The sequence below is a fragment of the Fusarium keratoplasticum genome, chromosome 8 (genome assembly GCF_025433545.1).
Source record: "Fusarium keratoplasticum isolate Fu6.1 chromosome 8, whole genome shotgun sequence".
NCBI classification, from domain to species: Eukaryota; Fungi; Ascomycota; class Sordariomycetes; order Hypocreales; family Nectriaceae; genus Fusarium; species Fusarium keratoplasticum.
In genome coordinates this window covers 1002924-1025954 of record NC_070536.1, presented here as the reverse complement: position 1 = coordinate 1025954, position 23031 = coordinate 1002924, and the positions used below count along the sequence as shown (strand labels likewise).

At 51.2% G+C, this 23031-nt stretch overlaps 8 protein-coding genes across 8 annotated transcripts; 4 read left to right on the top strand and 4 right to left on the bottom strand.

Annotated features, from left to right (window-relative positions):
• Positions 1–951: 951 nt before the first annotated feature.
• On the top strand, positions 952–1686 carry NCS57_01014900 (uncharacterized protein; the record flags this gene model as incomplete). The annotated part of the gene is made up of 2 exons (XM_053059903.1): positions 952–1231; positions 1286–1686. The coding sequence occupies 2 exons, from the start codon at positions 952–954 to the stop codon at positions 1684–1686; spliced, it is 681 nt and encodes a 226-aa protein (XP_052910297.1).
• A 490-nt stretch (positions 1687–2176) lies between these two features.
• NCS57_01014800 (uncharacterized protein) lies at positions 2177–2623 on the top strand (the record flags this gene model as incomplete). Its single annotated transcript, XM_053059902.1, has 1 exon — positions 2177–2623. The coding sequence occupies one exon, from the start codon at positions 2177–2179 to the stop codon at positions 2621–2623; it is 447 nt and encodes a 148-aa protein (XP_052910296.1).
• Positions 2624–5335: 2712 nt separating this feature from the next.
• On the bottom strand, positions 5336–7653 carry NCS57_01014700 (Zn(2)-C6 fungal-type domain-containing protein; the record flags this gene model as incomplete). The annotated part of the gene is made up of 6 exons (XM_053059901.1): positions 5336–5745; positions 5794–5983; positions 6040–6600; positions 6661–7058; positions 7124–7525; positions 7581–7653. 6 exons carry the CDS (start codon positions 7651–7653, stop codon positions 5336–5338), a joined length of 2034 nt encoding a protein of 677 aa, XP_052910295.1.
• Positions 7654–8269: 616 nt separating this feature from the next.
• Positions 8270–9771, bottom strand: NCS57_01014600 (DAO domain-containing protein; the record flags this gene model as incomplete). The annotated part of the gene is made up of 3 exons (XM_053059900.1): positions 9286–9771; positions 8637–9229; positions 8270–8588 (listed from the first exon to the last, which is right to left on the bottom strand). The coding sequence occupies exons 1-3, from the start codon at positions 9724–9726 to the stop codon at positions 8270–8272; spliced, it is 1353 nt and encodes a 450-aa protein (XP_052910294.1). The 5' UTR covers positions 9727–9771.
• Positions 9772–10776: 1005 nt separating this feature from the next.
• Positions 10777–12433, top strand: NCS57_01014500 (MFS domain-containing protein; the record flags this gene model as incomplete). The annotated part of the gene is made up of 4 exons (XM_053059899.1): positions 10777–10991; positions 11042–11111; positions 11162–11275; positions 11330–12433. 4 exons carry the CDS (start codon positions 10777–10779, stop codon positions 12431–12433), a joined length of 1503 nt encoding a protein of 500 aa, XP_052910293.1.
• Positions 12434–14900: 2467 nt separating this feature from the next.
• NCS57_01014400 (uncharacterized protein) lies at positions 14901–16025 on the top strand (the record flags this gene model as incomplete). Its single annotated transcript, XM_053059898.1, has 4 exons — positions 14901–15049; positions 15386–15483; positions 15532–15871; positions 15941–16025. 4 exons carry the CDS (start codon positions 14901–14903, stop codon positions 16023–16025), a joined length of 672 nt encoding a protein of 223 aa, XP_052910292.1.
• Positions 16026–17237: 1212 nt separating this feature from the next.
• NCS57_01014300 (uncharacterized protein) lies at positions 17238–18302 on the bottom strand (the record flags this gene model as incomplete). Its single annotated transcript, XM_053059897.1, has 1 exon — positions 17238–18302. One exon carries the CDS (start codon positions 18300–18302, stop codon positions 17238–17240), a length of 1065 nt encoding a protein of 354 aa, XP_052910291.1.
• A 400-nt stretch (positions 18303–18702) lies between these two features.
• NCS57_01014200 (uncharacterized protein) lies at positions 18703–20417 on the bottom strand (the record flags this gene model as incomplete). Its single annotated transcript, XM_053059896.1, has 2 exons — positions 18703–19760; positions 19817–20417. 2 exons carry the CDS (start codon positions 20415–20417, stop codon positions 18703–18705), a joined length of 1659 nt encoding a protein of 552 aa, XP_052910290.1.
• Positions 20418–23031: the final 2614 nt, after the last annotated feature.

Here is a 23031-nt window from a genome sequence, read left to right as displayed (position 1 = left end):
GCAGTGTCAGAAAGTCAGACAACCTACACTATCTCACTGTTGGATACTCTTTTACCCTAACCTTCTTTATCGGGAACTTGCTGACATTTGTGTTTTCTTTGGTAACAACGCATATGTGGATTGTGTGGAGGCGGCTTGAGCGGCCGGCCAGCATTGGTACTCAAATGTCAAATAGGCTTGTGGTTTGAGGTTTGAGTTGTGAATGAATTAGCCAAGGGCTTAGCCACGAGTATATCCTCCGACATGAACTGGTAGCTCTTGTTTGTATATTTGCAGTTTATGGTAGTTAGAGAAGAAAGACTTTGAGGTATCCATTGCAATAAACCTACCGTCTGATCAGGACTTGGCTTTGACGAGAAAGGAAACTGCCGAAATACTGGAACGCTTGTCAGCATCCAGTACTGGATCAGGATTGCATTGCGGAGGATCGACACCCAAGGATGAGTCACCAAGAGAAGTCGTCTAGCAATGACAGGATGGGGCTGAGGTCAGGTCATAACTCAACATGAAACCAACCCTGCAATTTTGTCTGGGGCTTAATAAAAACCTCGACTTTGGGAGCCGACTACCTTGCAAATCTGGGGCCGCTATGTAAGACCCTGGTAAGGCTAGACGAGAGAAGCTTCTCTACGGAGGGACGCAATTTGAGCATTGTGTTTACACCATTCCTCTGAGAGGAAATTGTGCGCAGGTACCAATCTCTTGAAACAGCCCCAATCTAAAAATCTTGCGACGGATTCTTCAGCTGCAGAATCTGGTCCGTGGGTAGCTATACGAACCGACTTGCTGGACCGGGGTCAACCAACACCACGCCAAAGGGCCTGAAGGATCGGGTCTAATCTCCAGATGTTTCAAGATGCCCAAGTTGCATTTAAGCTGTTTCTGCCCAACTCTCGAATTTCCTCCCAGTTTCTTCATCTCTACTAATAATTCATATATTTTCTTTTCATCATGGTGTACAGCTCTCTTGTTCATGCTGCCGCTCATCTCGCGCGGCGAGTCGCCAGCTATGACGAGGAGCCATGGACCGAGGAGCAATGTGTGGGCCATCCCATCACACATGATGTTCACTATCCTGGCCAGGGAGACACTGTTTATACGGGTGAACAAATTACTCTCTCATGGCAGAGTGATTTCAACGTGACTGGAAAGCTCACTCAGAAGTGGAGCGCCGAGATCAGAGACTTTACCAACATGAGCTTCCCTGAGGCTTGGAGATACCAAATCTTCTGTAAGTCAATAGTACTAGTCTATCTACTGTATTGTATCTCTGACCAAAATCCAGCCAACGTGACATTCAACTATCCATCGGACGACTGGACGCTGTGGAACCGACAATGCGAAGAGTACTGGACCTTGATTGAACGCAACTGGACAATCCCTGAGGATCTCGACCTGAAAAGCGGCAAGTTTGCCGTGATTTTCAGGAACGAAACAAATCCAGCAAACAGAACATCCGTCTTCAGCGATCTGTTCTTTATTGAAAACAACAAAACTTCGACAACGACAGCGCCTACGCAAACTGTGACCGTCACCATCGCGACGCCGGCGGCGACGAATGGAGGTTCAGAGACTACCGAAAGTACACCGGCGCCGACTAATGATGGGGGCCTCTCCTCGGGGGTGAAAACTGGCATCAGCGTCGGCGTTGCGGCGCTGACGACTTTGTTGTTGCTTGGTCTTTAGGCGTTCGTGTGGAACTTGGCGAACAAGTGCCTGCTGCGTTGAACGTGATGTTGGAGGGATGGAGTCTTTGAGGCTGTCCTGGTTGGCAGAACCCTTGCTGGTTAATGGGTAATTTCTTCTGGAGCTTTTCTTTGTAGAATAGTTTTGTATCAATTGCAAGTCCGAAGTGACTAGAGCATTTCACATGCTCAATACGATTCTATTGCACCCTAGACCTACCCTCTCTCCGTCTCTGTATGCCCAATGCTTAAGATTATGTTTTTGCATTGTGGCCGTACGCCTTGAGTGAAGACTGAAACGCAATACCTCTTGTTCCAGGACCACTTAAGTCTACACAAAGAGAGCATGGCATGTGTACAACTCGAACACTTACAACCTAGAAGCAGCAAAGCTTTGAACAAAGGAGACTAGTTTCCTTTGTGCTGTATAAGAATAAGGGATCATTCTCGGTTTTTATCACCTATAGCAAACAAACAACTCAAAACTCACCATGTCTCAAGCTACCTCAACACGAAGTGACGAAAAGGCTCTGGCTCCAGTGGCCGTCGGACCCCTTGATGGCTGGACTATCACTAATCCACATGGCTACATTATCGCTGGCTGGTCTTGCTCCCGGGCACTCAAGAACTTTGAGATAAAATATAGGATGCCCGACGATAAGAATCGACGGACCGAGGCCGATGATGCCAACTACCGTTGCCGCACCATCAATCCAAGCTTGGCCGACAACTGTCAGCGCTGCGGCGCTCGGTTCGACGTAGGCGTAGAGGCCCTGGATAAGGATGGGAAGGTGATTGCAACGGTTAAGATGATCACAGAGAGGGATGACCACTACTGGCGGTACTCGGAAGATTACCCAAGCTACAACCCTAATCTCACATGGAATCACCATTCGACTGATTGGTGTCGATATGAGAAGATGAAGCAGAGAAGATAGCCTTCAACACAGCTATTTCTGTCTTTGATTAGGTAGTACCTGATTCCTAGCGGAGATAATTACTATGGATGAATACATATAGTTGAATCGAGTTTACCCTTTAAAATGATATGTTGGCAACTGAATATTAAATCAAGAGATATTACGCTCGACTGAAGCCGGTTATGGTTGATGTGTCGAGTTGGTGAATTTACGACTTGTTGGATGATCCAAACATTATTCTAGAATAAATACCCTTGTAAGAGCCTTTCAGACAAGGCGTCCATACGTGTTCAGAGCACGACTCAATAAAGAGACGCACAATGACCTTGATGAGAAACTTGTTGCCAGATCGATTAGGCGTCGATAGAGCTGACAAAATTGTTTTTGTGATTTGGCCAATAGAGATGGAATTTCCAACGCGAGGAATGCATGAAACAAGGCATGTCGTGTCACAGGCGTGCGTTCATTTCAGCCCTCCGAAAGTTACACTTGGACATCACCAAAGAAAAAGACCCCCCGAAGAATCATGATTTTGTGCATCCTCTGGGTGATTATATGTAGCACCTGTTCGACTTGTTCTCTGGTTCTCCTTCTCTCGCCGCCTAGTCATCCACCAAACTCCCTACAAGGACAGGACAGGGCAGCGCTCATACACGAGAACCGCCCAAAGCCATCGCTCCACGCCCATAAATATGGCCGAAGTCACCAGCTTCATACAGTCGGATCACAGCCAGTGGCGCTGCAAAAGATGCAAGCGCCGAAACCGCATGTCGGCCAGCCACTGCCGGCACTGCAAGAGGAGTCGCAGACTTGGAACCAAGGCTCTCAACGACGCTGGGGTTGTGATTGGGAAATTGAGGATTGTCAATACGGTTGGTGATGAGTTTTGGGAGTATTTTGACATCATCACGGTCGTCGTTGAGGAGTGATAGGGTGTTGGTTATGGCCTCGTCAGTGATGGTGAGATGTCATGCCATGGGCTGGACCAGATACATGAGCCTGGGAAGCTTGTGATATAGCACACAGTAGACTGTGAAGAAGTGAATAAGTTCTAAGAAGTGCCTGATCTCTCAGCCTCTCGGCGTATAAAGCCCGTAGGCTTTGCCGAGATGTATCTGCTTTTTCTCCATCGACAAGACAAGCCAAACTAACCAATCTTAACAACTACATATCCAACGAGAAAAGAGTACTTTCTCTACTATAAAAATGCCTACAGTCACCAAGATCGTTCGCGACGACCACACCAAGTGGCGCTGCAAGCACTGCAAGCACATCAACGAGATGGCCGTCACGCACTGCATAAGGTGCAACAGGAAGCGCGGCATTGGCGCGCAGGCCATCAACCAGGAAAACAGCTTGATTGGAGAGTTGCAGATTACCAACACTATTGGCGACGAGTATTGGGAGTATGCAGACTGGATTGAAGTTATTTATGAGGAATGAGAGGTCGAGTAAGTAGGTCGAGGGGAACTTCATACCCAGATTTTGAGGTTTACATGCAACACGTTGATCAGTAGAAGATAGTACAGAAACTTGAACAAACAGTTTCCCTTATAGATGTGTTTTGTTGTAGGTTTTTCTATTGACATGCCCGGCACTCGCTATCTTCATTATATGTTCACTAACTTGATAAAACCAAGAGTAAAACATTGCCCAGCAATCTCCACTTTCCTTTCAAGTACATATGAGCATAACAATGGTATCAATGTTCTAGACTATGCGCTCAGCTGCCCGGGCCGGTCATGTCCACTGGGCTTGCCAGGTGACCGGACTATCGCCTTGTCCAGCTCGTCACCATGACCGGTGTATCACATCCGATACGCAGGGACTTCGTTCCATACTTATTAGCAAGGATCTTACCAGTTGTGGTGAGAAAACGCCCTGATTTGCTTCATGCCCTGTGCATGTGCATTGAGTCTAGCTCACCGGGTCTCCAGTGTCTGTTCTCGTGCAGATTCACCGTTGAGACCAATGCAAGCGAAGGTGGGCCTGATATGTATTTATGTACGGGCTACGTGCACCCGTTAATAACCGAACGAGTTCTCTTTTTTGCTTTTTCGGGTTGGACAAGGGATATCTGAGACATGTCGCATGTGCTTAGATTAGAAACAGGGGCTCGGTCGTCGGGAGAGAACCCGATGGAATTTGGTGAGAGAAGAGGACAAGGTGCTCGCGAGGGAAAGGGGGATAATGGAGCAAGTATTGGTTACTGACAGCTTGATATGGCACAGTAAGGCTCTGATCTATCGCCATGTACTGAAGTCCGGACCGTCGGACATTGGGCGCCACGGGGTGTGGAGTGAGACGCGTTGCGCGTTTTTGATATATACATACAAATAAAAAAAACTGTTGGACGTAAAATTTATAGAAATAATGCTTTATCGAGATCTGTGTCTTTCCAGGAGGCGGTATTGTCTTGCTGAGGCGGATTTGAAGGTGTCGCGCAGCAATTTACCAAAGGAAGCTGGCGACTTACCCTGGGCCATAATGCTTGTAGTAAGTGCAAATGGCGTACAAGAAAGTCACTTGCAAGAAGCATATATCACGAGCAGACTGTTAAACAGAATTCAGACCAAAGACTTGATCGTCTGGATATACCTTGTCGCTTGCGACTATCTCAACTACTGCTATGCTGTTAAAAAGCAAAAGTCCTACCTCATGGTTGTGATACTACTCATAAACGTCTAGACTATATACAAAGAATCATACCATCGGCCGGTGAGAAAACCTTTAACCAGGAAACCCTGGACCTAGGCCCTCAGCGTATGTGCTGGAGAGGTTGCTCCAGTCAATGTCCCACCACAGCTGATCGGATATCAGCTCATAGAACCCGACATCTCCGAAACTAGGCTGCAGCTCCCATGGGTCCGTGATAGTGGCGTCGGGATCCATCATTGGCTGGTCTGCCTGAGATGACACCTCCTTCACCATGGCCTCGACATCTGTCAGGAGGGACTCATGGTCCTTGGCAGAAGGATTGCCACTTCGTGCCATATCTTCTAGTATAGCTCGGGAGTCGGTGTATAGTCGTGCGTCAGCTTCCGACTTTGGTCCCCGAGGGTCGATCGACGGGATGTTGGAGAGCGAGAGGATGGCCAAGGACGAAAACGTATGGATTGAATCCCAGTAACCGTATTTTGCTGTTTGCTAAGTTAGCTCGAGTTGAGAGAATGGAAGGGAAGCCTGACCAATCTTGCTGTTTGTCGAAAGATCAAGAAGAATGATACAATTGTTCCTAGCCGCTTCGAGACACTGTATCTTGATAGCTTGTATCTGGTCGCTGGCAGTTGTCATGCTTTGGGTTGGCTTGCCCAATCGCTCTTGCATGATACCGGATAGCTCTTGAAGAAAGAAAGGACGCAGTAGGACAGTAAAGCACTAGGACCAGTGAGTATTTGCACTCAAACGTGATAAACGCCGACGAGCAAACATACCTGGTGGTATCGCAGATACAGAGATGCAAGGCCTCTGGCACATGGCAAGTTGAACATGCTCTGGCAAGTGTCAAACCGAAGAGCCATGTGACCAGGCAAACTCTCTTTCCAGTTCTGCAAGAGATTCAGGCAAGGTTGTATTGCATTGAGGATGGAATGATAGTCAGGGGTTCGCAGCAACCCAGTCACCGTGTCCCACACCCTGCGCTTGATCTCGCAGAGTTGGATCTGAGCAGCCAGGATGGCAGGATCAAAGAACTGACCCAGGTCTTCAGACATCAGACCAGCAGATGAAGGAAGGGAAACTGTTTGTGGAATCGTCCACTGCGTGGGGGTTAAGCCGAGTTCCGTGGCCACCATTCTGTCCATGCAGTATGACGTCCACCAGAGTCTTCTCATGTGTTCGCTCGTAACCTGCTGGTGGTTGCTGGCTTTGTTTGCCGCATCTTTGGACTGGTATGGCTGTGCCTTGTCGAGATGTAACAGCTTTGCCAGTGTGATGCTCTGGCTGGCGTAGAGAAAGGCGGTTTTCCGTCGGTTTAGGGAGTAACAGTAGAAGGCCTATTCCCGGAGAGTTAGTCTATCTTCTCATGCATTTACTAGCCTCGATGTATCACGCACCATCAGATTCAAAGCTTCAATGTCCTCCAGGATTGGTTCTTCAGAGGATATCTTGAATAGGAGCACTGCTTGCTCGAATAGATCTGATCCCGGAGGTAGGAGCGTCAAAGTTCGAGAGCTGTCTCCCTGAGATCCGGAACCAGACCTTGGCCGCTCCGCTTCAGACGAATTGGAAGCTTCGCTGTATACAAACGTCTGGGCCAGAGCTAGAACGACAGAAACCCGGCAGAACCAGTTCCTATCGCCAGACTGGCTGATGGGATGAGAGTAGGTCAGAGACAGCCGCTCTCGAAAGTCTCTGCGGAGAAACCAGTGATAGTCGCAGAAGATATCCTCGAAAATATCGAGGAGGCGTAAAGCATAGGGTTTGGGTGGTAGTTTGACTGAAACCTCGGGTTCTGGGATGCGCAGAGATGAGCAAGATATCCAGCCAGCAAGAGACTCGAGGTTTCATCCCACTCACGGTGAAAGTCGGATTTCAGACGCAGATAGGTGTAACCGCTCTCATTGCCAGTCCCCAGCGGTTGGCACATGTCGGACTGAACAAAGGGATGCAACGACGAGGAGAGGTCCTTGAGCTTCTGGATGAAGCGCTCGGCGCTGCAGTCTTCTCTGAGGTGACTCCTCGCAGCCCGGTTGTCACTGACAGGTGAATAGTCGGTCGTCTCATGTCGGTCGGAGGTGAAGAAGCTGGACTGGGTGTCGGCAGAGGAGGAGAACTCGGCGGCGCTGGCGCTGGACTGACGGTTGAGACTCGCCTCGCCTTCAATCTCGCGCAGGTAGCTCTCCGGGACGGCGATGAACTTTTCTTTCTTTGGATATATGCATTCTCGGTTACGCAGGGTGCAGCGGCTGCAAGGAGTTCCTGTGGAGGCTTGAGTAATTGGGTCAAAGTGAGCTATCATGAACATCGAACATACCGCCGCTGCACTTTAGCTTTTGGGCGTGGCATGCCGTGCAGGCCACAGCATTGCGGCCCTTGAACTTGCCCATTGCGACCCCATGTTATTGCAACCCAAGCGCTGCGAAGTACCCGGTCAACGGCTGGAAGGCATGGGTTGGTGTTGTTGCTGGGACATTTTTCTTACCAACGAGGATGCCTTGCTTGAATGCCTCACCGCAAATCTTTGAGGGGAGAACGAGATTGTAAAAGATTTGAGGCGTGCGGAGACGCCGTTGGCGAGAAAAGCAGGGGTTTGTTTGGTTTGGAATAGGCTCAGAGCTAGTGACGTAGGACAAGGCCTCTTTTTTGGAAACTTCTCTCACTCTCTGTTACGGGATTTTATCGAGACCAAACTTGGAGTAGGTACTGTACATGGAGAAGCACTGAAGGAAGCAAGCAATGTGGAGCAGAGGCAACACTGCCACGAGTCGTGTCGGGGAGAAAACAGAGCCTCCAAAGCGAGACAACAACGCTAACGCTGGAGACCGGTGCAATAGCGTGGGCACGAAGATCCGTTGGAGCGGATTTGGAGCTTATTGGGTCATTCTCTGTGGATCTATCGCGAGCTCGGTCATGTGACTGATCCCTGCGTTCTCGGGTTGCATTTCCTGCTTGCCATCCATTTCATTCTATACAACTAGGGGGTGTATCTAGACTCTCCTACTCTCACAGACGACTCCGGCTCCACGTCCAGGGAAGCTTTCCCGCGCCAGGGGCGTTTCTCCCCTTCCAGCCCGTCAACTCGGAGAGGTCTCGGAGGGGGAACGGGTGAGGGTCCTGGAAGTTGGCGGGGACCTTGCCGAAGCGCCAGCTCCAGAGGTCCGTCCACTCCTTGGCCAGCTTGCCCTCGAGCATGTCGGCCACGTACTTGCCAATGACGGGGAGGAACTTGAAGCCGTGGTTGGATCCCGCCGTGGCGATGTAGAGGTTCTTGGTTGAGGGGTAAGGGCAGATGCGGAAGTTGAGGTCTTTGGCCATGCCGTCCCTGGAAATGATTAGTCGGCGAAGATGAATTGGGTTGAGAGATGCTTACCAGCAGAGTCGGGTCGTGACGAATGGTCGATCGGCCAGTTCGGGAATCATCTCGCGCACAAACTGCCTGATCTCATCCTCCAGCTCCTTGGGGCATCCATCGTCTGGATAGTCGCCCACTGAGTGCAGGATAGATGCACCAGGTACATCGTGGTTCTTGTAGTTGGTCACAAGTCTCACACTGCAGAGCTTGATAAGGCCGTTCTCATCGGGAGGAAAGATGATGCCTATCTCGTCAGCAGTCGGCCCAGCAAAGTCAAACAACCTAAACTCACCCTGCTCGAAATCATCGATGATGGGAATGTCCTTGTACTTCTCAACCTCATGAGGCTCAAGCTGGATGACACAGATTGCCGAAGTCTGCGCCACCACGTCCGTATTTGCGCCGTCGACCAGGGCGGGCAGGCTTGCTCCAGCTGCCACGACGACCATGTCGGCTTGATGGAGCTGGCCATTGGCTGCCACGGCACCCCTGCATGTGCCGTCCCGGTCGTACAGCAACTTCTTGATGTGGCCTGCGTCACCTGTGATGTACCTGGCGCCCTTTGCCTGGGCAGCTTGCGCCATTCGGAGGAGGGCCTGACCGGAGGGGACCTGGTGGCAAAGATGATCAGTATGCTATTCTATGGCTCAATGAGAAGTAAACTCACCCATCCTGCTTGAGGACTATACAAGTTGGTCCAGCCCGGAAACTCTCCGCTCAAGGCTGGCCACTTCTGTCTCATCTGCTCAGCAGTCAAGTACTCGACGCCAGGACGGTTAGTCCTCCGCGCCAGATCTTTGGCGTTCTCGAGCCACCCGTTGGTAGCCTCATGGCCACCCATGACCCATCCCGTCTCCTTGTAGAGACCCTTGAAGAGAGATCCGGGGTCCTTCCAGACGCCCAAGGTCTCAAGGCCAAGCTTGGCGTACAGAGGGTTGGGGTAGTCGGCGCGGATGACCTTGTTCAGGTCCGTCGCGGCTGAGTCTCTGGACGGCGGCTCGAAGCGGTCGACCACGGTGACCTGGTCAAAGCCTCTTTCGGCCAGGTGGTAGGCAGTTGAGGTTCCAAAGACGCCTCCGCCGATGATGAGAACTGATGGTTTGCTCATGGTTGTGAACTGAGACTTGAAGGGTATGGTGTTGATGGGTGAGGATGGTGTTGCTTGATGGCTCTAGCCTATTGACTCTAGTAGTTTATTTATATTCGTCAACCGGTAACTCTTTGAGCAATGTGATCGGCTGTGACAACTCTCCAGCCGATGCAGTAATTCCTCTTCTCTCTCTCTGCTTGCCGTCTCGCTTCCTTCACCGGTCGTGGTGTTTCCTCCCCCGCAAGCAGATTGTTTTTCCCCCAAGCAAGATAACCGCTCGGACACATGACGAGATAGCGCGTCAAGCACCCAATCACCTCGCCACCCCTTTCACCGGTTTCAAGCACGTAAAACACCGCGTGGCTAAACGTGGGCATATCCGCGGAAGAGGCGGACCTGAAAAGGTCTGTTCGGCCCAGCTAGCGCAAGCGGCCGAAGCAAGCAAGCCCTCGAAAATCAGTCGGGCACCACCCCTGGGATGGGCTCTAGTGTCCCTCTCCTTGCTGATCAACCGGCTCAGCTTGCATTAGCGGCCGATTCCACGCTAGGGCTTGTCGTTCGGCCTGACGCGCATTAGCGGCCGGTTCCAGAAAGTTGCAGGGATGGACCCCCTTCGGTTCTCTTGAGCCAAGCCTCGCGAGAAGCCTCAGTTTCTTAGTGTAAGAGCCAAGTTGTGGTCCGCGACTCATGATAGTGTTTCTTCGCTTCGAGAGACTTCGGCTAGATATCTTTAGCGGCCGAAAACACCGCCATCATCATGACTGACTCCTTCGTTATCATGGTTTCCCCGCAATCTCATCCTGGCTTGTCCTGCCTGTCATCTAGGGTTCCCCGCGAAAGAGATCGTACACGCTTGACTCGACCTGGTCGTGTGCTATCTTGGATTGGTCTCTATCTGGCAAGGGAATGGCTATCTGATAGCTCGGATTATCTTGCTGGTGTGGTGTTGAAGGTTGTATATAAGGGGGGGTTCATCAGTTTGACTCGAGGTTCAGAGAGCGTTGAAGCACAGATTTTCGTGCCAACTTGATCTTGATTCAAATTCATCTGATACTGCAATATTCAATCATGGGTTCAGACGTAAAGACGAAAGCGCCTTCTTCAGAGGACCACGGCCTCGGCAAGGTGGTGTCGTTTGTCGAGGAGAACAGCCAGATGCCCGGGATCCTCAGAAGCCTCTCTGAGGAGGAGTTTAAGACTCTCGAGAAGAAGCTCCTCCGAAAGGTTGACCTGAGGTTGCTACCGACCATGATTCTCATCTATATCATGAACTATCTTGATAGGTATGTCCCACAAACCAGACATTGACGTTCTCCACCAACATTGGATTTAGAAATGCGATTGGAGCAGCTCGACTTGGAGGACTGGAAGAGGACTTGAACCTGGGTCCAAATGAATTTCAGGTACGTTTGTTTCCTTTGTGTTGATGCAAACTATTCCTGACCGGCTGCAGACCTGTGTTTCCATTCTCTTTGTTGGCTATATCCTCATGCAGGTGCCTTCCAACATGCTTCTCAACAAGATTGGAAAACCTGCCATGTACTTGACTGGATGCATGGTTGTGTGGGTAAGAAACTACTTAAAACTCGTCCTTGAAGACTTCAACTAACACCGGTGATAGGGAATCCTCTGTGCTTGCAGTGGAGCTGCTCAGAACTTTGCCGGCCTCCTCGTCACTCGATTCCTCCTCGGCTTCGTCGAAGCAGCCTTCTACCCCGGTGCCCTGGCTACTCTGAGCGCCTGGTACGTCCGAAGCGAGCTCGGTGTCCGGACTGGCATCTTTTACTGTGGATCCTTGATCTCGGGAGCCTTCTCGGGCCTGATCGCAGCTGCTATAATGGATAACCTCGATGGCGCCCATGGACTTCTCGCCTGGCGTTGGGTTTTCATCATTGAAGGCTCTGCGACTGTTGTCATCTCTGTCCTTGCATTCTTCGTCCTTCCGGATTTCCCTGCGAATACAAAGTGGCTTACAGAGCAAGAACGAGCTCTTGCCATGTGGCGAATGGAGAAGGATGCTGCTGGAGAAGAGGACTGGACTGAAGGATCCAAGCAGCCTCTTTTTGAAGGTTTCAAGCTCCTTATCAAAGATCCCAAGAACTGGATCCTGGTTGTGGTCGTGTACGGAGCAGCCAGCGCCATCGCCATCAACAGCTTCTTCCCCACCGTGGTCAAGAGCATGGGCAAGGATCGCAACACGACCCTGCTTCTCACGGCTCCACCATATCTGTTTGCCTGTATTGTTTGCGCCCTCGTGTCTTGGAGTGCAGACCGAACTCGCGAGAGGTACTGGCACACGGTCATTCCCATCTCTTGCGCGTTGGCGGGCTTCATCATCTCTGCGGCCACTTCTGGTATAGGACCTCGATATTTTGGAGCCATGATCATGCTTCCGGGCATCTATACGGGTTTCAATATGGCCATGGTATGGACTGCCAACACCATCTTCCGCCCCGTATCCAAGCGAGCCGCGGCTGTGGCTTTCAACAACGCCATGGCCACCATCTGCAGTATCTACGGCTCGTATCTCTACCCAAACAACGCCGGGCCTCGATTCATCTTAGCGTTCAGTGTCAACGGTGCAATGGCGGTTGTTGCAATCATTGCTGCTACTGTTCTCCACTTTTATCTCAAGCGTGAGAACAAGAGGCTCGAGGAGAAGGAGAGGGAGGAAGAGGCTGCTGGGCGTGGTGTTGTTGGCAGTGGATTCCGATACCTCACTTAAGGGGCTGGAAGTTGCCGGCCTGGTTCTGATTCGTCATTGGACGACTAGGAATCTATCAACTGGTGTGTTTGGGTGTATTGTATTACCGATCTGTCACTTCAAGCTTTAATGTCAATCCGTGACTTACATAGCTACTCGCAGACAGGTTCAACACGTGACAGGTTTATATCAAAGCAGAGAACGAAATGGATCCATCGACTCATTAGCGTCGCATTGACTATTCCTTCCGCTTCCCCGATTGCTAATAGATCTCTGCATATCGCTCAGACCTCTTGCTGGTGGGTTTGATGGGTCTGCAAAAACTGGGAACAACCGGAGCACCACGAGAATGTCAGCGGGGACTCCGCATGAAACTGCTGACGGTTTCAAGATGACAACTGGTTTATCCGTGGCTATTATGTCCATTTCTGTTCAAGCGGGATCACACCTGTAGTCTGTATGGGGTGTGTGCAACCGTCTGCGGGAATAGCAACGGCCTCAATTTCATGGACCTGCAAGCTAAAGAAGGCGCAGAAGAAGGGCACGGAGGAACTAACTCTGCCCAGCCGGCTCCCCCGCGAGAAGGGGTTCCTTGCTTTGTTAATTGGCCGGTTTGACCTGCATGAAGCCACCCTCCATCATCATCCCGTGTCTAATTAGCATATGGTGGCTTGCAACCTCGTCGTCATCTCTGTATCTCACACGTCTTCCCGCAGCGGGACAAAGCTACTCATCGACACGATCTGCAGCCATGTAGCAACTACCGCTCTGCAAAAAAGCATGCGAGGAGAGAAAAACGTGCCGCCTATTCCCGCCCGCTTGTTGCAGCTTACGCTCCAGACCGGTGTGGAGAGCCCTCATTTCACAGGTTGCTTTTTCCCCCCGTGGCACTGAGACCGCCCTAAATTGCCGCGCCACTCCAGAGAGTGTCCTTCTCCCGTGCGTTCAGTACGTGGATCAGTGGGAATTGGCGGCTCACATGCTCTCAGAGACATGCAAGAAATAATTGGTGCCTGGGTTGCAGGTGCGTGGGCAGGGATGGATGACGAAAAGCAAGCACTGTAGAGTCGTACTATGTGGGTTTCAATATTTGCTTGACTGTTCAGCGGGTCAGGGTCATGGGTTGTAATTAAGATTCAGTTTGATCGAGATCTGGGCACGACAGATAAGACACTCGTCTGAGTCGTTTCCCATGCTTGACTATCAGATATCACGTTGATAGCATCTTCATTTCTCTGTGGCATCATGGCCATCAAGTGGAGGGCCCGAGATGCAACCATTCGGCGGATTCTGCGTGGGTTACCGATCCATTGTTCCGGGTGCATTAGCGCCGTCAACGGCTTCTCACTTCTTTGCCACGCTCGACCCTGAATCCCTGAGAATGAGATGAGGGGAGTGGAGGTGAGGATGAGGGGAGAGAGGGGGGACCCGCGGCTCCGCTAGGATCCCTCTTGTCGCCTCGTCTCTCTCTTGTTCACCGCTGTGTAACAATTCCCGGTTCGATTCCCGGTGATTTTTTTTGTGCTCTTGTGGGGAAGAAGAGGCCACTCGCCCACCCCTGCTTGAAGAGGATTGCTCAGAGTTTCGGGCAACGCCGGGACGAGAAAAGAGATAAGAGGCGACAGAGGGGAGCAGAGTCAACAGCGTGTGGTTTGTTTGACAGTGAAACTCTGTGGTGCCTCCTCGTGTGTTTCCCACGCCGCGATTAGCGTTGATATCTCGCTGAGGGGATAATTGTCTCTCGCTGTTAGTTACCCCCAGCCACCTCACACGCCAACCCACTTTTGCCAAGCGATTCTGTTGCAAGTGACCTTGAGAAAAGCTCTAACTCGCTCGGCTCTCAGACCGTCGACTGAGTTATTCACGGTAGGCGCGGGTATGTATGCTGACATGGCGGCATCAAACTCCAATGAAGCTGTTGATGCCCAAGCAGTCACTCAGTGATGCGGCTTACGGCACTCGCTTCAGCTTCACTTGACATGAGTAAAAAGGGTCCAAATAGAGTCAGCCATCGCGGGGAAAGAGGGGCCGAAGCCCGGATTCTCGGGATCAGGAATGTGACAAGAAGCGATATGACGAGGTGCTTCTTTCTTGTACCACTGATGTCATCTCGCGCAGCTCTTTTACCGTGCCGTGGGGCCCTGCCCTTTTCTGCTGGAACTGCACGTCAGCAGACACACACACCCCCGGATTTCCCAGACCTGGGATGGGAGAGGAGATATCGGTACTGTAGCTAGACTAGAGTCCCCAAGCTAAGCCAAGGTAGGGGTCCTTTTTCTAGATCGACAGAGGAACCACGTCGTCGTCTCGGCAGTGGGACGTCTATGGACCGGATAGTCGTGAACCGGCGGGCTTTTTCGCTCGCTTCCTTCTTTCTTGTCGATCCGCCACACACAGCCGGGTCGTGGCCAAGCTGAATGGCGCCATTATTTCACGGAGAACCCCAGCCGAGAGGGAGAGAAAAGAGAAAAGAGACAACTCTCAAGACATGGGGGTTTCAGCCAGCAGTACCTACCGTACCATGTGCCGTGATTCTAGCGGTTCTAGAAGCCCTCAGACAGGTCACCCCCTCTGTAATGTCGCGGTACTTGCTGCTGCTTCTCTAGTCGGTGAGCAATTGCACTTTTGGACTGCCCCGTGCCCATCAATGAATGCAAACACACACAGAGAGAAGCCTGCTCTTTTTTTTTTTCTGTGACCGCTCTTGGAGGGGACCTTGTTTATTCTTAGCGGAGCTCCCGAAAAAGGCGGCGCTAACTTTTCGATTTTGGCCTTGTTGTCTCTTTTCTCTTCTCAGCTTCCCTCTCTTCCCCCCCCCGGTCTCCACTGACTGGGCTGGGGGAAGAGAGTGGTATCTAAGTAATCGCCTCCCGCGGGGCATTAAACGTTTCATTCCCCTCGATCAGTGGTTTTTTTTTTCTTGTTCCTTATATTATACCGATGTTTTCTTTCGCCGTATATCGGAATATCAAGTGCTGATTTCCCGACTGCCGAACCCCCACGACACATCAGCACATCAACGACCCCCCTTGAAATACCACCTGCTCTTCTTCACCCCGTTTCACTTTCCAGTGAGTTGTGAGATTCCTCAGCAATCAGCAAATCTAATTACTAAACAGAGCCATCTCCCATGCCCGCCCACAGAAGCCGCTTCGAGCCCGAGTACGACGCCCAGTCTGCCGAGAGCCTACTGGTCCTGGTCCAGCACCTAGACATCGCCTCCAGTACCATGGCGGCCAAGGAGCCCGCCTCCACTGAGCAAGCAAAGACCCTCGTCAACGACATTGGAGAGTACCTGATCCAGGCTGCCCAGGCCTGGGCCCAGCTTACCGACGCTCTGGTCGAGAGCAGGCAGATCCACCAGGCCGTGCTGGACGCCCACGAGCAGGCCAGGGCCCAGAACCACCTGTCGGATCTGTCGACGGTGGTGTCGATGGATGTGGATCTCTCCAAGCTCAGGTATGTGATTGTCAACGATCAAGACTCGACAGCTCCCTCATGGCAACATCCATCTGACAACATCAACAGCAAAATCCGAGACTTGACGGCCCAGTTCTCTCGAGACGTCCATCACGTTTGGCGGAATGGCTCCGGGCGCGGAGGAAGTTCGTGACAGTGAGTGGTTTATACATTTCATCTCTTTTCCATGTCGGTTGGTTCATTGTCGAGCGATTCCATAGTAAATGATATCCTACCCATACATACGTTCAAACCTGCTAGTTCCAAGCATATACACATTCGCTTGAAGCAGAACCCCCCTGGCCTGTCATTCTGGTGAACCCTGATAGGTTGATGCCATACTGCCGCGTCGATGTGACATCTCATATAGATCCAAGTTGTCGATTACATGGTTCTCCAAGTGCCGACTGGGGTCTCTCGTTTGTGCCTGTTCAGCTCCACATAGTCACAGATAATCGACATTGTAATATGATGTAAGAAAGTCGACGTCAAGGTCATTATACTTGAGTCGTGGACCTTGATGAAGTATACTTACCTGTGTCTACGGCCGACCCATCAAAGTGATCATCATGACCTTAGGCCAAGTATCACTTCCAGGTCTCAATGGTCGCGTCACGTAGCATAGTTGACCAAGTTCCGTAAAGGTTATTCTGCCAGCCCTATCCACATCATTCATACAAGTTATTTCAGCCACCGCCATAACCCGGGCGCAAAAAAAACCACTTCCTTTCGAGCAACTGCTCGCTTCCACAGCCCAAACCCTGTTCATCATATTACTGAGCGGTACACGGTGCTGATGTCGTCAGGTCCAACGTCAAGCTCCGCGATCCTCGACATCGTGGTCGTAGACCTGAAGGGTCGTCATCGTGAGATTGTATCTCGTAAACAGGGAAGATGCCGATAGTGTCTATCTGGCCAGGTTAGATCTACCGCCCAATGGAAGCGATGGCATTTTTAGGACGCTTACCTTCAAAAGTTTGCACTGTTGCAAATTGTGTATGTTCTCGAGTTAACTCTAGACTCCGCAGTCCTCGACATCGCGGTCGTAGACTTGATGGTCGCTGTGAGAGTGTGTTCCATGAACAGGGGAGATGTCAATAATGTCTATCAGGCCAAGTTAGATCTATCGCCCAATAGATACGATGACATTTTCAGAGCGCTTACCTTCAAAAATTCGCACCATTGCAGGTTGGTCATTCTGTCAAGTTCAAGACCAAACTCCGCAGTCCTCGACAGCGTCGTCGTAGACTTGAAGGGGGTATCAAGAAGCTGTATCCCGTAAAGAGGGATGATGTTGGTAATGTCTATTTGGCTAGGTTAAATCTGCCACTTGATGGAAAGGAAAAAATCTTCAGAACGCTTACCTTTAAGAGGTTACATTCTTCAGGTACTCAGCCATCCGAGCCACCCGAATGTTGCAAACCTCCTCGTTGACCATGTTGTCAGACTCGTCCGGCTCTCCGAAGGTGAGCAAGGCAACATCCAGCTTCTTCAACCAGGTATCCTGCTTCAAGGCATGATTGGCAATTCTGACGTTGCGCTCCGACTTCAAGCAGTTCGCCAGACCATGAATGTTGGGGCTGAGGTTGCGAATCACGACGGCAGCGACCTTCTCGTGCTCGGCAATGGCCATGTGCAGAATGTTGTAGACGAACTGGCTTGTGATGGGGAGAGTCTTGTTCTCGGCTGTTTTCTTCAAGACGGGATCGCAGATGAGAGGACGCTGAGAGGTGTCGATCTTACCATTCCGAAGGGCACCGAAGGCAAGGTAGTCAAGTGCCTTCATGAAGGTTCGACGCATGTCGCTCAGCTGTGAAGCGGCAGGGCCAAGCGTGCAACACTCGCAGCGGCACTCGAACCACAGCTGGTCATGACGCTCGAGTCTGGTCTTGCTGACGAGATTGGGTTGGTAGCAAAAGGTGATCTCCTCGCCAGCCTCGATATCCATGAGGGCTGTTCTCTTCAGGAAAGCATCGTTCTTGAGGTCAGTGTGCGGGACAGCCGAGTTGGGCTGGCACGAGTGATTGAACCGCGACTGGACGAGGTAGAAACCAAGACCTTTGTTGTCGACGTTGAACGAGTTCTGAATAAGCCAAGCCGAGAACGAGGTGAAGAAAAGGCCGCCATTGTCACGGGCCATTCCAGCCATTTCCTTCTGACGAGGCGATAGATGGAAGAAGATCATCCTGAGAGCGTCTTCATTGAGTTCCTCAAACTTGTTAATCACAAACAAGGGCAGTTCGACCATGATCAATCCTCCCTTCTTGATGGGCCTCGTGGCATAGGCTCCCCAGCCCTTGCCATCCGTCGCCTCCTTCAGCACGAAGGGAGCATTCGGGGGCAGAGGGATGAGAGGGTATGCTAGAAAGGTATTAGAATCAAAGACGGCGAAGAAGAAGAGATACTCACGGTGATCGGGATCGGTCGACATGGCTGTTTCTATCTCAGCGGAGGAGGTCGAGTGTTTTTTGGAGGATGTGAGAAAAATCAAGTCGGACCAGGTAAATACGAAGAAGAGGGGGGTGAAAGAGAAGCGTTGACACGACGATGTTACTGATTTTCTCTGACAGTGCTGGCAGTGCCAGAGAACTGCCAGGAGCTGCTAGAGGCTGACCAGCGTATTGTATCAGTCCAGTAAATGGCCTCCCCCCTGGGATTATTGGAACAGTAAATCAAATATTTGAAATTATTTGATCTTAGATAGAGCATTAAACATAACGTAAATTACAAGATTTAATAAATTCAATCTTGTCTCATTGATGTTGACGGTGAGGTGGTCGAGTGTCCAAATTAGCTATCCTGTCGTGCGTCACACTCCACTGAGCCAGACCCTACTCCAGCCGCACCGACGTCTCCTCCGCCATGGTCTCAATCTTTTTGATATCCTTGACCTTGCTCCGTATCAGGCCCTCTCCACTCTCATATCGGCAGGCCAAAACTGCAAGTGCTGATGACTTCCACAGGGGCACCTTGCGACTCTTCCGATTACTCGCTATCGTGAGGAGGGCAAACAGCAACGCCGCGAGCTCTATAGCGGCAGGCCCGATAAACCACAACCATCGGATCGTTACGTAAGTCACAACTTCTACCCTCTGGCCTGTCGCTGTCTGACTGTTTGGCCCTGAGCGCAGATAGTCCGTCATACTGGTGGCCATCTTGTCCATCAGCCTCGTCACATTCGCCGTGCCACCGAGTGCCGGGCTCACAGCAATGTTCTCGTTCCCACGACTACCTTCTACCCACTCCGTCACGATCGTACTCGGCTCGAAAAAGTTTTGCAGGGCCCTAAGATCAGGCTTGGATATCTCGAGTCTTGGGATACCGTCTGCCTTGGACTCGTTGATTGCAAATATGGAAGAGTTGTCAAGCTTCCAGGGATTCTTGCCAAGATCGATCTCTTCCGTTTTATCGAAGTTGAAGGTGGTGCCGTTCGATTTCGCCCCGGAGTATTCATATGCGGCCAGGGATAGAGAACACTCGGTGACGTTGGCGTTGAAGGTCGCAAAGTTGTGGTCAGAGGTGGCTCTATAGACGACAAGCCTAGCAAACTCAGAATTGTTTCCAGGACCGGTGTCAAATTCATCCTTGACTACAGCTGTGGCGTTCAAGTAGAAGGTGGTTGCATAGTCGGTGTGAAAGTTGTGAGTCGTGATATCCAACCCTCCGGGAGTCGTCATGCTGCAGTTGAACTGGCTCTGCCGGGATCCATTGCAGCTTTCCGTATCCAGCGTTTCTTGGGTTACATTCTTGCATTGGCTCTTGAAGCCAAGTGACACGACCGATTGGTTCCAGGCGCAGGATCCGGAGCAGCTGAAGCGGGCAAAAGTCGATATGTCGTAGAGCCCCTGAAGGATGGCGGCCTGCATCTTGGGGTCCTGCGGTATTGCTTCTGTTGGCACTAGGTCAGAGGTGTTGCTTTGTGTTGGTGTCATTGGTTATACATACCATCCCCAGCATTCGCCAACTCCTTGGCCAAATCACGGTAATACGCGTGCGTGTATCCAAACGTCGCGTTGCTGTCTGGCGTCTCAACCGGCCGATCTCCAATCTCCACAACTTGCTGTGTCAAGGCGGCGAGGCTTAGTCGGAGGATGGTGATTAAGGCACCGAGGGTAGCCAAGTTCCACCCAACCTTGAAGAGAAACTTGGTCGAGCCAGATACCCCTCGGCTGGCCTCGTCGAAGCTCTGAAAGTTGGACAGTGTCCTTGGCCTCTTCTTGAAGTACAGCCACTTCAGCTGGCTGATGAACCGGCTGACACTGTGCATCATGGCTGCACCGAGGGCAGTCGTGAGGATAGAAATGGTGGCGTTGAGGGAGATGTAAAAGCCCCAGTGTGAGAGTGGTTGATCGTCCATGTATACGAAGATGGCTGCGATCCCGCCAAGGCAAAGCAGGCTGAGGAGGGCCGTCGCCATCTCGGGGCCCCATTCATGTTTGGAAAGGATAAAGTATCGTTTGTACTCAGCGGGGTTCGAACCGGGGATTTCCATCTCGCGGACATGTGGCCGCTCCGACATTAGCGGCTTATACTGACCTCCTGTCATTGCGACGGCGCGGTTCGGGGGACGGGTTCGACTGGAAATGAGCAAGAGTGAGGATGGAATCGAAGTGAAAGAGGGAGATGAATTAGACAGCCCTATGAGTCTATATGTCTACCCTCGGACTACTGCCTGCCGGAGCTGAACATGCACATAAGATCCTTTTCAGCCACGGTTTAAAAATACGCTTAATTTGACGCAGGACACGACAGCCTGCGTTTGAAAACCTGAGGGGCTGCAGGCTCGGACTTGATGTTTGGCAGCCTGGTTCTAAAAAACGCCAATCACACGACACAGAAAACGACTTTTGGCTCCTTGGCAAGGCACAACGGTAATGAGATCGCCCTTCAATAAGCGCCTGCGGCTACATTGTGCAGAAGGTGCGGCAACGTGACAAGGGGACGAAATATTTTATTGGTGTTAGTAGCCCTGTTGGTTCGCCCTGGTCTTGTGTCTTATTCGTCGCCTCGGATTGTGCTTACTTGACTCTGCAACCAAGTCCGAAAGAAGATCCGAGCAAACCAACCCGCGGATGAGGCTCAACACCTCATTTCAACACAGACAACCACATCAGCACGACTTGAACTCTAATTTGTTTTTGACAAGGGAGTATCAGGGAAATTCATTTTCGAAGTCGAGCAACGTGGAACCAATCAGACTAGCCTGTCATGGATTTCAAAGGCGGTTGCTGTGGAGTGAACCAAGGCCCTTCAGAGAACAAATATCAGAAAGATCCTCGCGCCTAAGGCACAAACAACCTTGTGCCAGGGTATTATTTTCCGGAGAGAGAAGATCAGAAAATGACGTAGAGTTTTCCCAGAGCGTAATCATTCTCTTGCCACGTTGAAAAATCCACACATTTCCGTCAAGCAAATCCTGCGACGCATGATTCGATTGGTGGACTTTGAGCAGTGTTCAGTCCCACGATAAATATTATTGAATATAGATAATTCTCTCAACCTATGAGACACATAAAGGCTGACTAGCAAGAAAAGCTCAAGCAACCAACGAGGGCGTGGAACGATTCTGGTCCGGCAACATCCCACGAAAAGGGTGGGGGTGGGGATGCACCAAAGAAACGATGACCTCATCCAATTCGTGCAGTTACATTTGTGGCTTAGTTACCCGTTGGCTCATTTGTAACTAAATCCGTGGATAGGGCAAGGACCAAGTCTGAAGTAATCAATAGTGTGGCTAAGAGAGCCCTCCGAGGCCACTCGGCCCGAAGTACTCTCTATTTGCGCGGTCTGGCTACATTCAAGATGTGTCTCTGGGAACAAGTCTACTCCGGGGCAATGCTTCGGGTCCTCGGAAACGACTCATGCACGAGACCCGTGCGTTGGTTCAAGAGGCAGCATTGCCAGCTGAAGAGACGGCAGCATCCGACATATCCATGACCCTTGCCTTGATGTTTTGCGGGCACCAGTCGCATCAGGGTGACACTTATCAATCAGCTAATCAATGATCTAATCAATCACTGAGCATGTCTCATTATCCTGGATGCTCGACCATGTGGCGGCTGGCTTGGCCCACATGAACCGACGGCGTGATGTGTTCGAGCCCGCTAGTGATTGGAACCAGAGTATCCCGTGCAAATGCGATGAAAACACACCCTCAGGACTCCCTTGCGCTGTCATTAGAAGGCCATATGCATGCCCTCACAGTGTTGGTGTTGGTCGCCAAGACCTTGAGGTCGTAGAGAGCCATCTTGGAAGATCGGAACTCGGGCAGACCAGTGGAAGGGCTGGGACCCGTCTCCCGTGACGAGCCGGCGCGAAGTGGACCAGTTCCGATCCCGCAGCCGCATTGAAATGAACGTGGGAGGTCGCCGAGCTGATATTTCTTGTACATAATACACCCCCACGGACAGGCCTTTGAGGAAATACATAGCTCGAGGCAAGTATAAATATTACGGGCAGGCGCTGGCTGAGCAGCAAGATCATCACAGGCTTTTCTATCAGCTCCTTCATCATGCTGTCCCCGACTGTGAGTGCACACATCATGATTATAACTACCATGACTAACAGTCCCAAGAAACTCGTCCTGGCCATCGTGGCCCTCTCGTCCGTGGCCGCAGCCGTGCCTACCGTGGAGAACCCCGGGATCAACAACCTCCAAATCCGCGGCGATTGCTACGGCTATGCCAACTCTACCGAGTGTTTCAAATTTAGATACAAGGAAATCTGCAGCAAGGTGATCAACATGCACAAGCTGGGTTGTAGGGTGCAGCGCACCATGGAATGCGACAAGGCATGTGCAGAGGATGAATGAGGGAGCAAAGCTCGAATACAAAACTTTGCCACATCTTAACCAACGTCCTCGCCAAGGTTAAACAGATCTTTGTGCACTTATACGGCGATCGGGTTGCCAGTAGTTGTCAAGTACCATGGCAGATGGGAGCATGTGTGGAGCCCGGGATCGTCTGGTCTGAGCGCAGTTGCCTGGTGCAGCCAGGCCAGCTTGCTTCTGTCAACCTTGCCAAGAGTTTTCTGAGTGATTTTGACATCTTCAACCTCTCAACTGAGCTGACTAGGCTTCACTCTTTATCTACCATCTCTTATCCATACTGTGGCCATTCAACTCTCCGTAACTTTCAGAGCTCTGCGTCCCGAGTACCAGC